Source organism: Orycteropus afer, unplaced genomic scaffold (genome assembly GCF_000298275.1).
Source record: "Orycteropus afer afer isolate SDZICR_OR568_19922 unplaced genomic scaffold, OryAfe1.0 scaffold00048, whole genome shotgun sequence".
Taxonomy (NCBI): Eukaryota; Metazoa; Chordata; class Mammalia; order Tubulidentata; family Orycteropodidae; genus Orycteropus; species Orycteropus afer.
The window spans coordinates 5,993,884-6,007,315 of record NW_006921635.1 but is presented as its reverse complement, the minus strand read 5'-3'; the positions used below and the strand labels follow the sequence as shown (position 1 = coordinate 6,007,315).

Below are 13,432 nucleotides of genomic sequence, written 5' to 3'. Positions count from 1 at the left end.
ATACACAGCTCTTCTACTCTTCCATGATTGATCTCTGCAAGGAGTGTATCTACCTAATGTAAATGTTCAGCTCATATGCCTGTCTTTTGCTTGGCTGGAAGCCACAGGAGTGGGTTCAATTCCAGACCTGAAGGGCAGCCAGGGGACATGGTCTCAGGGCTTCCACCAGGCTCTGTCAGGGTAGATTCTTTTTTCCTGCTTTTGGAGAAGTCTTCTGAAGCATATAAAAATTTTTAGAAGATCCCATTCATCTAGTTTATCTTCTGCTGTTTGTGTATTTTAGGTTATGGTTAACAGTCTATTTATGCCATCAATTAGGGCCCCTAAATTTGCCCCTAATTTTTTGTTGAGGAACTTTATAGTTTTAGGTTTCACATTTAAGTCTTTGATCCTTCTGGAGTTAGTTGTTGTATATGGTATGAGGTGCAAAGCTTGTTTCATTTTTCTGCAAATAGGTGTCAAGTTTTTTTTTTAACATTTTTAATGCGTTTTATTGAAATATAATTTATGTACAGTGAAATACACAAAACTAAAGTGACGTGGGTCAGTGCATTTTTTTTTTTTTTCAGTGTTTCCTCCCCTTCCCTCCCACCCCTGGCAACCAACAAAGAAAGTTTCTCTCTATATATAAACCTTTTCTTGACCTTCCACAACAAAGAACTAATACTATATTTGTCCTTCTGTTATTGACTTATTTCACTCAGCATAATATCCTCCAAGTTCATCCATATTCAGTGTTTTACAGACTCCACATTATTCTTCAGTGCTGCATAGCATTCCATTATGTGTACATACCATAGTTTGGTCATCCAGTCTTCCGCTATAAATCTTAGAGATAAGTCCCTTGCCAGATATGTAAGTATTGGCAAATATGAATTTGTTGCTGTCATTTTTGTTATGTGCTTTTTTGTGGTGTTGATTTCTTTGTTCCATGTAATTTTCTATGCTGAGCTCGTTTTGTTTATGAATCATGTTATCACTCTCTTCATTGTTACTGTTTTAGTATTTGCTGAATAATTATGCTGGTCCTCTTTTTTGATGTGAAGTTTTATCACTTTTCTTTGAGGTTGCCCTGTGATTTATAGTTTTCTTCCCAAGTTTAGAACAATCCGTTCTATCTTGTAGTTGTCTTGAGTTTTCTACCATCTAGAACTTCTGTAATGACACAGATTTTTTTCCCTCTTTTTGGTTTGTAGTCGTCCTCATTTGTCAATTGATGCCTCTGGTTCTCTGTTTACAATCTTGTAGGCTTATTTACTTTGGATACTTTCATAGCTGGGTTGGTTTCTGGGTTGTATCATCATGTGTGTTAATGGTCAGTTAGTGGCTGTTGCTGCTTCTCTTTCCAAAGGGCTCCCTTTAGCATCTCATGTAAGGTTGGTCTGGTTTTAACAAATTCCCTTAATTTCTGCTTATCTGGAAATGTCCTAATTTCACCATCGTATTTGAGGACAGTTTTGCTGGGTACATAATTCTTGGTTGGAAATTTTTCTCTTTCAGTGTTTTATATATACCATCTCATTGTCTTCTCGCCTGCATGGTTTCTGCTGAGAAATCCAAGCTTAGTCTTATTGGTTGCCCCTTGTAGGTAACTTTTTGTTTTTCCCATGCTGCTTTCATGATTCTTTCTTTGTCTTTGGTTTTGGTAAGTTTGATAATGATATGTCTGGGTGATTTTCTTTTGGGGTCTATCCTGTTTGGGGTTCATTGGACTTCCTGAATGGATATATTCTCATCTTTCATCATACCAGGAAAATACTCTTCCAACAAATCTTCAACTATTTTCTCTGTGGTTTTATTTGTCTCTTCTTGTTTTGGAATTCATATTACACATAGATTATTCCTTTTGATGGTATCCCACATGAACCTTAGGCTTTCTTCATTTTGTTTTGCTCTTTTTTCTGATTGATCCCTTTCCAAAGAAGTGTTCAGGTATTTGCCTTCAGTCTCACTAATTCTGTCTTCCATTTATTCAATTCTGCTCTGTTGCCCATTCAATGTCTTATCTATTTCTGAAAATTTAGTATTAATCCTCTGGATTTCTGTATGTAGATTTTGTATCATTTCTAATTTTTCATTTATTTTGTCATTTTGTTCTTGTATTGTCTTTCAAAATTGTTCTAGGGTTTCTCTGTGTTTTCCTCCATTTTGCCATTGTTTTCCTTAATCTGTCCTCAATTCGTTGAAGATACTAAATATAATTCTTTTGAATTCCTTACCAGGGATTTCTAATGCTGCGTCTTCCTCAGGGGTGTATTTTGGGTCTGTATCCTGGTCCCTTGTTTCTCCTGCTTTATCTTGCTTCTTTATGTGGACTGTGATGCTCTGTTGTCTCTGTGGCATTGTGATGTTTTTGTGTTTATATTTAATGGTGATTTTATGTTGGAGAGACTTGCCCACGATTTTCATTTTCTTTGTTTCGTTTGTATGTTATCTACGCAAGCAGGGTACTGTGCTGTGCTCCTCTGTTCGCAAGGTGGCAGCACTTATACACTTATCACCTGTGTCCTTTCCTGTTGTCATATGCCCTACTGACCTTGGGAAACAGAGCGTATTCTTAGGTCTCTGGAATCCAAATGAGAATGCTATCGCTTTAAAATCCAAAATGGTTGCCACTTGTAAAGATTCAAAATGGCTGTGCCCTCTGTCACTTTAAATATCCAAAATGGCTGCCTCTTGTAAACATTCAAAATGGCTGTGTCCTTGGTCACTTTAAATATTCAAAGTGGCCACCACTTGTAAACATTCAAAATGGCTGAGCCTCAGTCACTTTAACAGTCAAAATGGCTACCATTTATAAACATTCAAAATCTCTGTGCCCTTGGTCACTTTAAATAGCCAAAATGGTTGCACCCTCTGGACAGCGGAAAGTCCACAGCTCAGGTTGTCTCCCTCTGTGCTGTTTCCCTTCCTAGTCATAGGCCACCAGCACAGTCGTCCCTGCAGCCATGTTGACCAGGGCTGACCTTTAGGTCAATTCTTAGGTCCCAACACCACTTGAAAATATTCAGGCTGTTGGTCCCATCAGAGTAGCTAACAATCCGCAGCTCCTACCGTCTCTGTATTCACTGCTTTTGTTCAGGTTTTCGCACTAGTTGGTGCCGAATCCACTTCTGTATAGTTCCTTTCAAAGCTCAGGGCTCCAGGATTATCTTCTGTATCTCTGTCAATTGGCTTTTCTTTTCTTTGTTGAAGAGGATCTATGTCACTTGTCTGCCTATTCCTCCATCTTACCAGAAGTCCTATATGTGGCTTTTGAGCACTTAAAATTGTGCTGATATGACTGAGGAATTGAATTTTTAGTTCAATTTGATCCTAACTAATTTAAATTTAACTGGCCTCACCTGGCTAGTGGCTCCTGTGTTGTATAGCATAGGTCTGTGCTCAGTGTGTGGACGCTGTTGCTCACCTCTGAAGAGTCTGTGCTTGTAATTACTCTTCTATACTTTAAACCTGTGTGGTTTCTGAGTTCCCCGTGTGATGCTGAGCACCCATGGGTATATATCTTTTTACAAATTGGTCTGCAGAATACTAGAATCCTGGAGTTGGAAGGCACTACTAGGAAGCAGTTGATTTCCCTTGCTTCAAACAGATGCATATCTACAAAGTTCAATGGCCTTTTGGGGATACTGTTTAACATTTTTATTAATTCATGTGTCATTCACTCACTCATGTGCCAAGGGACTTGACTGGGCCTTGGGAGAAGTTATTCAGCCACAGTTGTTCCCTAAAGAAATTGCCCTTATGATACCAGAAGCCAAGGATGGGGCCAACATGGTGGAGTATTTTTCTGAGCCTTTGCTGTCTGTCAGGAGAACAAATGAATGTTTGAAGGGAAAGGAGGGGAGATGCACAAGATTAGCTCTCATTGTTGGTATTCTGCTGCTTTCTAGCCACATAAATGTATATACCTCTTTTTATAACCCATGGGTATATCACTAGTTCCAAAGAGACAAACGCTAATGCAGAGTATTAACCAACTGCCTTATAGCTGTAGTCTAGGAGTTTTGAGGTCTTTTTTCATCTTTGAGTTCTCTTTTAAAATATCTTATCATGACTTCTGCCCTGAAGCATCATCAGTAAGCTTTTTTTTTTTTTAAATCAGGGATACATTGACACTCGGGTAAGAAGAATTAAACACAGAATAACTACCTAATGTGCATAGAATAAAAAGAGAAAAAGAGAAGAGTGGGAGATGTAACCAAAGACTAATTTTGCTTATTTCCCAGGATCAACACTGAGTGTTCTTCTTGAAATTATTTGCTATTCCTGATCTAAATTGGTTGGCAGATCAATTACCCATCTCTGATTATTGACTAATTACTCACTTTATACTTACTGATCCTTAACAGTGTCATTCCAGAATATGATATGGCCACTACCTTTTTTAAAAAATAGAAGAACAACTTGTTTTTTATTCTGTTATCTCTTTGAGGTGTTCTGTTGAAAATCTTTCATCATAAACTCCTAGTGGGTAGGATCCATTTTTCCCTTAAGTTGTTTTACAATGTTTAACACAATAAGAATTTTTGAAATGTTCTTTCACCTAGAGTCTACAGGTCTTATATCCAAAAGGCTTATTTGACCTGACTTGTTATGCTTATCTTGACCTATTATACTTTCTACTAATCATCTTATACACAGAATTTCATTTTACCCGTAAGGTCTTAGAAAATTCACATCTCTCTTTATCTAAAAGAGTAGAGGACTGAACCATGGATGGAGGGTTATTGTGTGATTTTATATTTGCTTTTTTTCTGAAAAGATAGTTTGCTCTGGGTATCCAAAGCTTAAATTCAGCTCCTTCCTGCTGTGCCTCTTTGTGACTTTATTTTGGTTGTATTTTTTGTTGTTGTTGTTATATGCTGTTGAGTCGACCCCAACTCATAGCAACCCCTCCTTGGGTTGCCGAGGCAGTATCACTATGGAAGTAGATTGCCCAACCTTCCTTCTGAGGAGTGGCTGGTGGGTCTGAACCGCTAGCCTTCTGGTTAGCAGTCAAGTACCTTAGGCACCATGCTACCAGAGCTCCTACTTTTGTTTAGAGTATATTACTTACAGATAAAATTCTATTATCCCCAACACTAGGGAAATATCTGTTTCATTGAATTTTATTGCAAGTATTGTTTGAAAGAAGCAAACTTATTCTTGGAAATTGTTTTATTTTATTAAGTGGTGAGCAGTGAATTGATATTTATTGTAATGTGGTTGGCAATGTCCTAAGACATTATTCACATTTATGGTTTTCATAGGTGATAGACTGTACATGTCACGTTGGTCAGATGGCCATCATTATGTCAAGGTAAGATTTTTTATTTTCTTTCTAGCAAGGTGTAGACTCTCATTATTTTGGTGTCCAGATAGGAACAAAGAGGAAGACAGTGTCCTTTATTTCGAATGATTCTATTCACTCCTAGATCATCATAGATCTAGGGCCTTACTGAGTAGGAAGAACAAACAGGTAGTCATTGGACCCATTTTCCCAGCTGGAGTAAGGCAGAGGTTTCATGTTACAGACTTGGGTCTTAGCCCCAATTCTGCCATCTGCTTGGTGTGATCTTGAACAAAGATCTCTTAAGTCTTTAAGAGTCTCTCCAAGAGTTTGATTATTAGTGTTTACCAGGGGGAGGAGGGAGAGGGGGAAGGGGAAGCTTTTGTTTGCAGGGCATTGAGTTTATGGTAATGGTGGTGGAATATTTTGCAAAAGGATAGCGATAATGGTGGCACAGCGTGAAAAATGTCATCAGTGTCCGTGAGCTGTAAGTGGAGAAGTTGTGTTGGTGAATGTCTTGTTGTGTATGTTTTCACCACAATAAAAGTAAAAAAAAAAAAAAAAAAAGAATCTCTTTGAGAGTTCTAATTACTTTTCCAAATGTTGAAGAGCTGTAATAGATGTCCTTCAAGATTACATTAGGAGCTCTGGTGGCGCAGTGGGTAAGGCAGTTGGCTGCTAAACAGAAAGTCAGTGATTTAAACCCACCAGCTGCTCTCCGGGAGGAAGATGGAACATCCTACTTCTGTAAAGATTTACAGCCTTGGAAACCCTATGGGGGCTGCTATGAGTTGGAATTGACTTGGTGGCAGTGGGTTTTTGAAGATCTTATCCATCTTTATAACACTGAGTCTCTTACAGTTAAAATGCCCAGAAAGGAGCAGATTCACACATAGGTGGTGGTCACATCACATCAGAAATGGTTATAGACTTTGTAACTTTTACTCTTGGAGCCTCCTCTTACCAGGAGCTGGCTATATTTAGCTGGATGAATTGCTGGCTCTTTACAGGTATTCTTTGGGAAAGTTCCCAGTAAGGGGCTCTGAGAACAAAGCTCACCATGGAAAGTGAAACAAATTGAGCTCAAAGCTCCTGGGTGGGTTTTTCCTTTGATCTGACCATACAACTCCCAGGGGCTTTCTATGAAACTCTGTGTAGGGTTCATTAACCTACATAAAAACATATAAAATGCATTCTCCACTTCACTTTCACAGGATCTAGAAATTGTATTTTTTTTGAAGAAATTAAATGTGTATGTATTTGGAGAGATTGCTGGGGTGATAGTGCTGGAAGAATAACAGGAAAATCTTCTGTAAAGGGGAAAGGCATGAAAAAGTTTGGATATTAGGGCAATAAATTTGTATTTCTTCCTCAGCCTGATGCCTCTACTATTGATGATACCTGTATTCTGTCTGGGCAATACCAGTGAATGTTTCCGCAACTTCAGCCAGAGTCACAGGTAAGTAAAGATAAAATCTGTTGTTTTCATTGTAGATTACATCTAGAGTTGGAAAACAACCATCTACATAAATTCTGGCCACAGTATTTGTATTTCAAATGAGCAGTGGAGCAAGGTATTGTCAAGGCTGAAAACACATTAAGTAGAAACATAACACAAAGTGGCAGGAGGATAGTGTGGTGATGAGAAGGAAGAAGGTTACGGGCAAGGGTTAGCAAAATGGTAAGTAAAAGTGCATACTCATTAATTTTTGTTGCATTGAATGGTTTTTTCTCTAGTCTTAGCCTGTAGCCTTACTCCTGTCTGTTAATTCTCGTCCTAGATGTATCCTGATGCTTTCACCACCATCAGCCATGGCTGAACTCCTGCCTTCTGTCAACACTTCTGTCTGTAGTACACTTTATTTTTATGGGATCACCGTTTTCCTGGCCAGCTTTGTTTTCAGCCTCCTCATCATTGTGGTATGATGCCACCCTACGTGCCTTAGCAAAGGGGAAGGAGAGGGGGATGGTATTCCCAGAGCTTGGGCTAACTCAGAAGGATAGGACGGGAAGGCAGTTTCTGTGGTCGCAGAACTAGGAAGTTGGGTAGGGTATGTTGACAATTTCATTACTACCTCAGTCTTTTGGACTTCCTAAGATCAAATTGAGAGGGAAAAAGAGCCTGTGTTCTTTTTGTGAGAATTAGGTTATGCTAGACCTAATATACATTGCTGTCTGTGGATTGCCACGGATGACTTGACCAGAAAACTAGTATATATCATGTATATCCTTTATATAGAATGATGACACTGGAACGTAAGATGTGCTTTGATTTAAATTTTCCAGATAATGATAGAGTTTTCTTTTCTCAGTTCTTCATTTGGCCATCATTTTGCATTTATGCTATGTCCATCTAGAGTGTTAACTGGCCTATGCATTTATCAAACATTTTTGATAACATCCGGACTAAAATGATCGGTCAGGAAAATAAGTTATTTACATGTAACTGCCTAGTACAAAATTAGTAAGCAAATTTTTTTTATTTATCATATCTACTTTTCAATATCACTTTCTCCTCTCCTCATATGCTAGTTCAACATTTCTTTAAAAATTACATTTAAAAATTTACATTATTGTATATCCTCTCCAGTTCTCTACAGCGTTCTCCACTTTCTACTGTTCATACCAAACTCAGTCCACATATTTATGTTACGTTGAGTTTGTAATCCCTTCCCTTCCACCACGACTACTACTTGAATCACTAGACAGAATTATCACTAACCATATACAGAAATCAAACAAAGAACTATGAAAATAGTCCAGGTACCTATGAACCCAATATAATTTTGGAGCGTATTCTTTGAAACTTCAGGAATAAGTCACGGAGCTTGTTGTTAGGTATCGAGGCAGTTTTGACTCAGAGCAGCCCTATGTGCAACAGAACAAATCACTGCCGGCCCTGCACTGTCTTCCCAGTCATTACCATCATCATAGTCACTGCGTCAGTTCATTTTATTGAAAGTCTTCTCTTCTTCACTGACCCTCTACCAAGCATGATATCCTTCTCCAGGGACTGGTCCCTTCTGACAACATGACTAAAGCATGAGAGACAAAGTCTGCCCATTCTCACTTCTGAGGAGCATTCTGGATGTACTTCCTCCAAGACAGATTTGTTCATTCTTCTGGCAGTCCATGGTACGTTCGATATTCTTAACCAACACCACATTCAAATGCATCAGTTCTTCTGCAGTCTTCCTTATTTATTGTCCAGCTCTCACATGGATATGAAGCTACTGAAAATACCATGTTTGGGGTCAGGCATGCCTTAGTCTTCATAGTGATGTCTTTGTTGACATCTTTGTTCTTAAACACTTTAAAGAATTTAAGGAGCTCTGGTGGTATAGTGGTTAAGACATTTGGCTGCTAACCAGAAGGTCAGTGGTTCTAACCCATTAGCTACTCTGTGGAAGACAGATGAAGCAGTCTGCTTCTATAAAGATTTACAGCCTTGGAAAGCAAATGGGAGTCTCTGTGAGTCAGAATCGACTCAGTGGCAGTGAGTTTGAGTTTTGAGATTTTTTTTGCAACAGGTATGCCAGTGCAATACGTCATTTGATGTCTTGACTGCTGCTTCCATGAGTATTGATTACGGATCCAAGTGAAATGAAATCATTGACAACTTCAGTGTTTTTTCCATTTATCATGATTTTACTTATTGGTCCAGTTGTGAGGATTTTTTTCTTTATGTTGAGGTGTAATCTATACTGAAGGGTGTCATCTTTGATATTTGTCAGTAAGTGTTTCAAGTCTTCTTCATTTTCAGCGAGAAATGTTGTATCTATCATCTACATATACTGTTATTTTTTACAAATTATCTTTGGCAAAATTTTATTTACATATGATATTAATGATATTGTCCATTAACTTCTGCATTTTTTTGGATCACCTTTTATTGGAACAGGCACAAATACGGATTTCTTCCAGTCAGTTGGCCAGGCAGCTGTCTTCCACATTTCTTGGCATAAACAAGTGAGCACCTCCAGCACTGTGCCTATTTCTTGAAACATCACAATGGCCATTCTGTCAGTTTCTGGAGCCTTGTTTTCTGCCAGTGTGTTCAGTGCACCTTGGACTTCTTTGTTCAGTGACATCAGTTCTTAATCATATGCTACTTTCTATAGTGTTCAGTCTCAACCAATTCTTTTTGGTACAGTGACTGTACATTCCTTCCATCCTCTTTTGATGCTTCCTTTATCATTCAGTGTTTTGTCCATACAGTCCTTCCATATCACAATTCTAGGCTTGAAGTTTTTCTTCAGTGCTTTCAGCTTGCGAAATGCCGAGTGTGTTCTTCCCTTTTGATTTTCTAACTCCAGGTCTTTGCATATTTCGTTGTAGTACTTTACTTTGTCCTCTTGAGCTGCCCTTTGAAATCTATGTTCAGCTCTTTTGCTTCATCATTTTTTCCATTCACTTTAGCTACTCTCTGTTCAAGAGCATGTTTCAGAGTCTCTTCTGATAAGTATTTTGGTCTTTTCTTCCTTTTCTGTTTTTTTTAGTAAGCTTTTGCTTTCTTCATGCATGATTTTCTTGATGTCATCCCACAACTTGTCTGGTCTTCAGTTTTTGGTTTTTAATGCATCAAATCTCTTCTTCAGATGATCTCTAAATTCAGATGGAATATAATCAAGGTCATATTTTTGCTCTCGTTGAGTTGTTTTAATTTTCTTCAGCTTCAGTTTGAACTTGTGTATGAACAATTGATGGTGTGTTCCACAGTTGGCCCCTGGCTTTGTTCTGACTGATGATATGAGCTTCTCCATTGTCTCTTTCCACGGATATAGTTGATTTGATTACTGTGTATTCCATCTGATGAGGTCCACATGTACAGTCACTGTTTACGTTGTTTATCAAGGATACTTGCAATGACTAAGTCATTGGTCTTGCAAAATTGTATCATGTAGTCTCCTGCATCATTTTCTTTTATCAAGGCCATATTTTTCAACTACCTATGCTGCTTCTTTGTTTCTGACTTTCGCATTCCAATCACAAGTAATTATCATTATTTCATGTTGGTCAGTTTCAGACTACAAAAATTGATTTTAAAAAATCTTCAATTTCTTCATCCTTGGCTTTAGTGGTTAGTATGTAAATCTGAATAATAATTGTGTTAACTGGTCTGCCTCATAGGCTTATGATATATATCCTATTACTGGCAGCATTGTACTTCAGGATAGATCTTGAAATGTTCTTTTTGATGATGAATGCAGTGCCATTCCTCTTTGTCATTCCTGGCTTAGTAGATAGACCATATGATAGTATCTGAGTCAAAATGGCCAGTACCAGTCCATTTCAGCTCATTAATACCTAGGGTCTTGATCTTTATGAGTTCCATTTCATTTGTGACAACTTCTGATTTTTTAAATTCCTACTGTGTACATTCCACATTACAATTATTTATGGATGTTTCCAGTTGTTTCTTTTCATTTTGATTCATGAAAAAGAAGGTCCCAAAAGATTTACTCCATCCATGTCATTAAGTTAGACTCTACTTTGAGGAAACAGCTCTTACCAGTTGCATTTTGAGTGCCTTCCAAACTGAAGCGCTCATTTTCCAGCACTATATCAGACAGTATTTCCCTGCTATTCATAAGGTTTTCAGTGGCCATTTTTTTTTTTTTTTTTTTTTCCAGATGTGGACCTGGCCACATCCTTCTTAGTCTGTTTTAGTCTGGTAGCTTTGCTAACGTCTGTCCACTATGGGTGACCCCATTGGTTTTTGAAATACTGGTGGGATAGCTTCCAGCATCACAGCAACATGCAAGCTACATCAGTACAACAAACTGACAGACACACGGTGGAGACAGGGAGCTAACAACTCAGCTCAAATCAGCAGCTTTGTAGAGTGTACAATAACGAGTTTATGCTAAAGTGGCTTTGATTTGGAGCTGATTGACAAGCAAGAGGTAATACCCAAAGCCTGACACCATGAGATTCCTGTTTGCTTCCTAATAGTTCAGATCTCATTGAGCATTCAGAATTAGGAGTGTATGTTCTTTTTAAATCAACAGCTGGTGAACTGATTCTACTGAGAGATACAGTAGAATTTACTGCATAAATATTGTTAAGTGAGATCAAGCCTCCTTTCAATTCTTATTTCTGGGGGAAAAGGAAATTATAAACCTGAGTGCCAAAGGGACAGGGAGGCTGCATCTTCTGACCTCCTCTATCCCCACAAGAGGAAGACAGAATCGCCGTAGCCCAAGGCCTATCTCTGTGAGGCCAGACATGCTGCCTCCTTCCAGCCCTTTCACCAACCCCCACAGCACCCACCACCTCTCTGCTGGGTTTAGTTATTCACTGCAGTGGCCACACAGAACTCACAGATTATGGGGTTTATTAGGGAAGCAACAGGATGCAACTCAAGTTCAGAAATGCGCTCAGTCTCTCTCAGCCTGCTGTCTCTCAGCTGACGGTCTCTCTCAGTGTCTCTTAGCAGCACGTGTCTTTTGAGGTCTCTCTCAGCAGCACATGTCTTTCGCATCTCTCTCTCAGCAGCGTGTGTCTCTCATGTCTCTCAGAAGCATGTGTCTCTCAGCAGCATGTCTTTCTCAGCCAGCAGTCAGAGAGACTTCTTCTGCCTCTAGAAGGGCTCCTTTTGAGCCTGGCAGAGTGACTACTAACCAATCCCAACATCAGAATTCTATACACCTGAGAGAGAGCAAACTTCCCAGAAGATTGCTTCATGCTAGTGCAACAGAAATACCCCAGGTGGATAACTTAAGCAATCAGGAGCTACGCGCTTGCTCATGGTGGATTCTACCACAGTTTGTAAAGATGTAGGGATAGAAAAGCCACACTATGTAATTGACTACACTACACTGAGCTTAATTAACTATGTAATTTGGTTCTTATTTTAGACAGCAGATCTGGATTATTACGAAAGGGATTCCGATTTGGCCTGAGATGTTACAGAAATTATTACCCTGCCCCCTTCACACATAAAGTAGACTTCTGAACTGATTTATATTTCTTTCATTAGCTAGGTTTTATTGAGATAGCCTCTGCATGAGAGGATAAAACAATTTATTTGCCGTCTATGGGCAAGAAGAGACTTTTAAAACTTTTTTTTTTTTTAAACTCAGAACTGAGAATTTAAATTCAGCCATGATGCTAAAGTATTAATTTTAATGGTATTAAGTATAGAACTCTTTCTAACACATCTCTAATAAAGTATCTTAAAAGAGGATCTTGTTAGATCTTAGTTTTCACTTCCCATGTGAAATATCACAATTCATCTCATTTATCTTTGGTGAGGGGAGTCTGAGGTTTGATGTAAATAAGTTCATGTATTGATTGAAGTTGTTAACCATAAGGTTGGTTAATATCTGTCCATTTCCCTGGCCAACTAAAAGTTCTCTCTGAATATAATTTCCTCTCAGCAAAGGTCTGATCTCAGATGGTGAAGAAGAGATAATGACTGTTTCTAAGAGATTAATCTCACTAAAATGATAGCAAAATAGGCCTTGGACATTTTATCAAGCCTGAGGCAAACTGCTGTCTCCTACACCCACATCTAGGTCTTACTCATTCAAGCACAGACACTGTATAAGAGGTTTGTGAAATCGACTGGCTTTCTGGGGAGTGAACAGTGGGCAGTGATTCACATTCTGGAACAGAGAGTGCGTTTCTACCCAGTGGCCTTCTTTTGCTGCTGGGGCCCAGGTGAGTATCTTATTGGGAAGAGCTATGCAAAGAAGAGGTTAGCCATTGGGTTCTGGCCAGGCAAAATAGTCTTACCAAGAAGGATGACTACAGATTCCTGTCCAGCTTGTAAACTTTACATTGACTCCACTCGTATTGTCCATTTTCTCCTTATTTTTATTTCACTAGATCAAGATAATTTAGATATGAGATGCAACCTGATAGATGAGAGGAAAAATATCCTGCAAAACCCAGATATTTTAATGCCTGCCCTTACGTACATTAGGTTGTAATGGGAATCTGATTGTTTCATGTTTATGAAATCTCTAAAATGCTAAGAAATGTAAATTATTATCTTCCTATACTATGTCTTGCCACCATTACCACACTTGTTGTTGTTGTTGTTGTTATGTGCTGTCGAGTCAGCCCTGACTCATAGCGACCCCTCCTTGGGTTTCCGAGGCAGTATCACTACGGAAGTAGGATTGCCCAACCTTCCTTCCGAGGAGTGGCTGG

General features: G+C 38.8%; 1 protein-coding gene across 1 annotated transcript in view; it reads left to right on the top strand.

The window, feature by feature from the left end:
• TMEM116 (transmembrane protein 116) overlaps window positions 1–13,432 on the top strand; it is a 90,436-nt gene that overhangs the window by 75,086 nt on the left and 1,918 nt on the right. Inside the window, exons 4-7 of the mRNA XM_007938269.1 lie at window positions 5,253–5,302; window positions 6,648–6,731; window positions 7,054–7,192; window positions 12,793–12,937. Coding sequence (XP_007936460.1) covers window positions 5,253–5,302; window positions 6,648–6,731; window positions 7,054–7,192; window positions 12,793–12,937 — 418 coding nt within the window. The remainder of the gene's footprint in view (window positions 1–5,252; window positions 5,303–6,647; window positions 6,732–7,053; window positions 7,193–12,792; window positions 12,938–13,432) is intronic.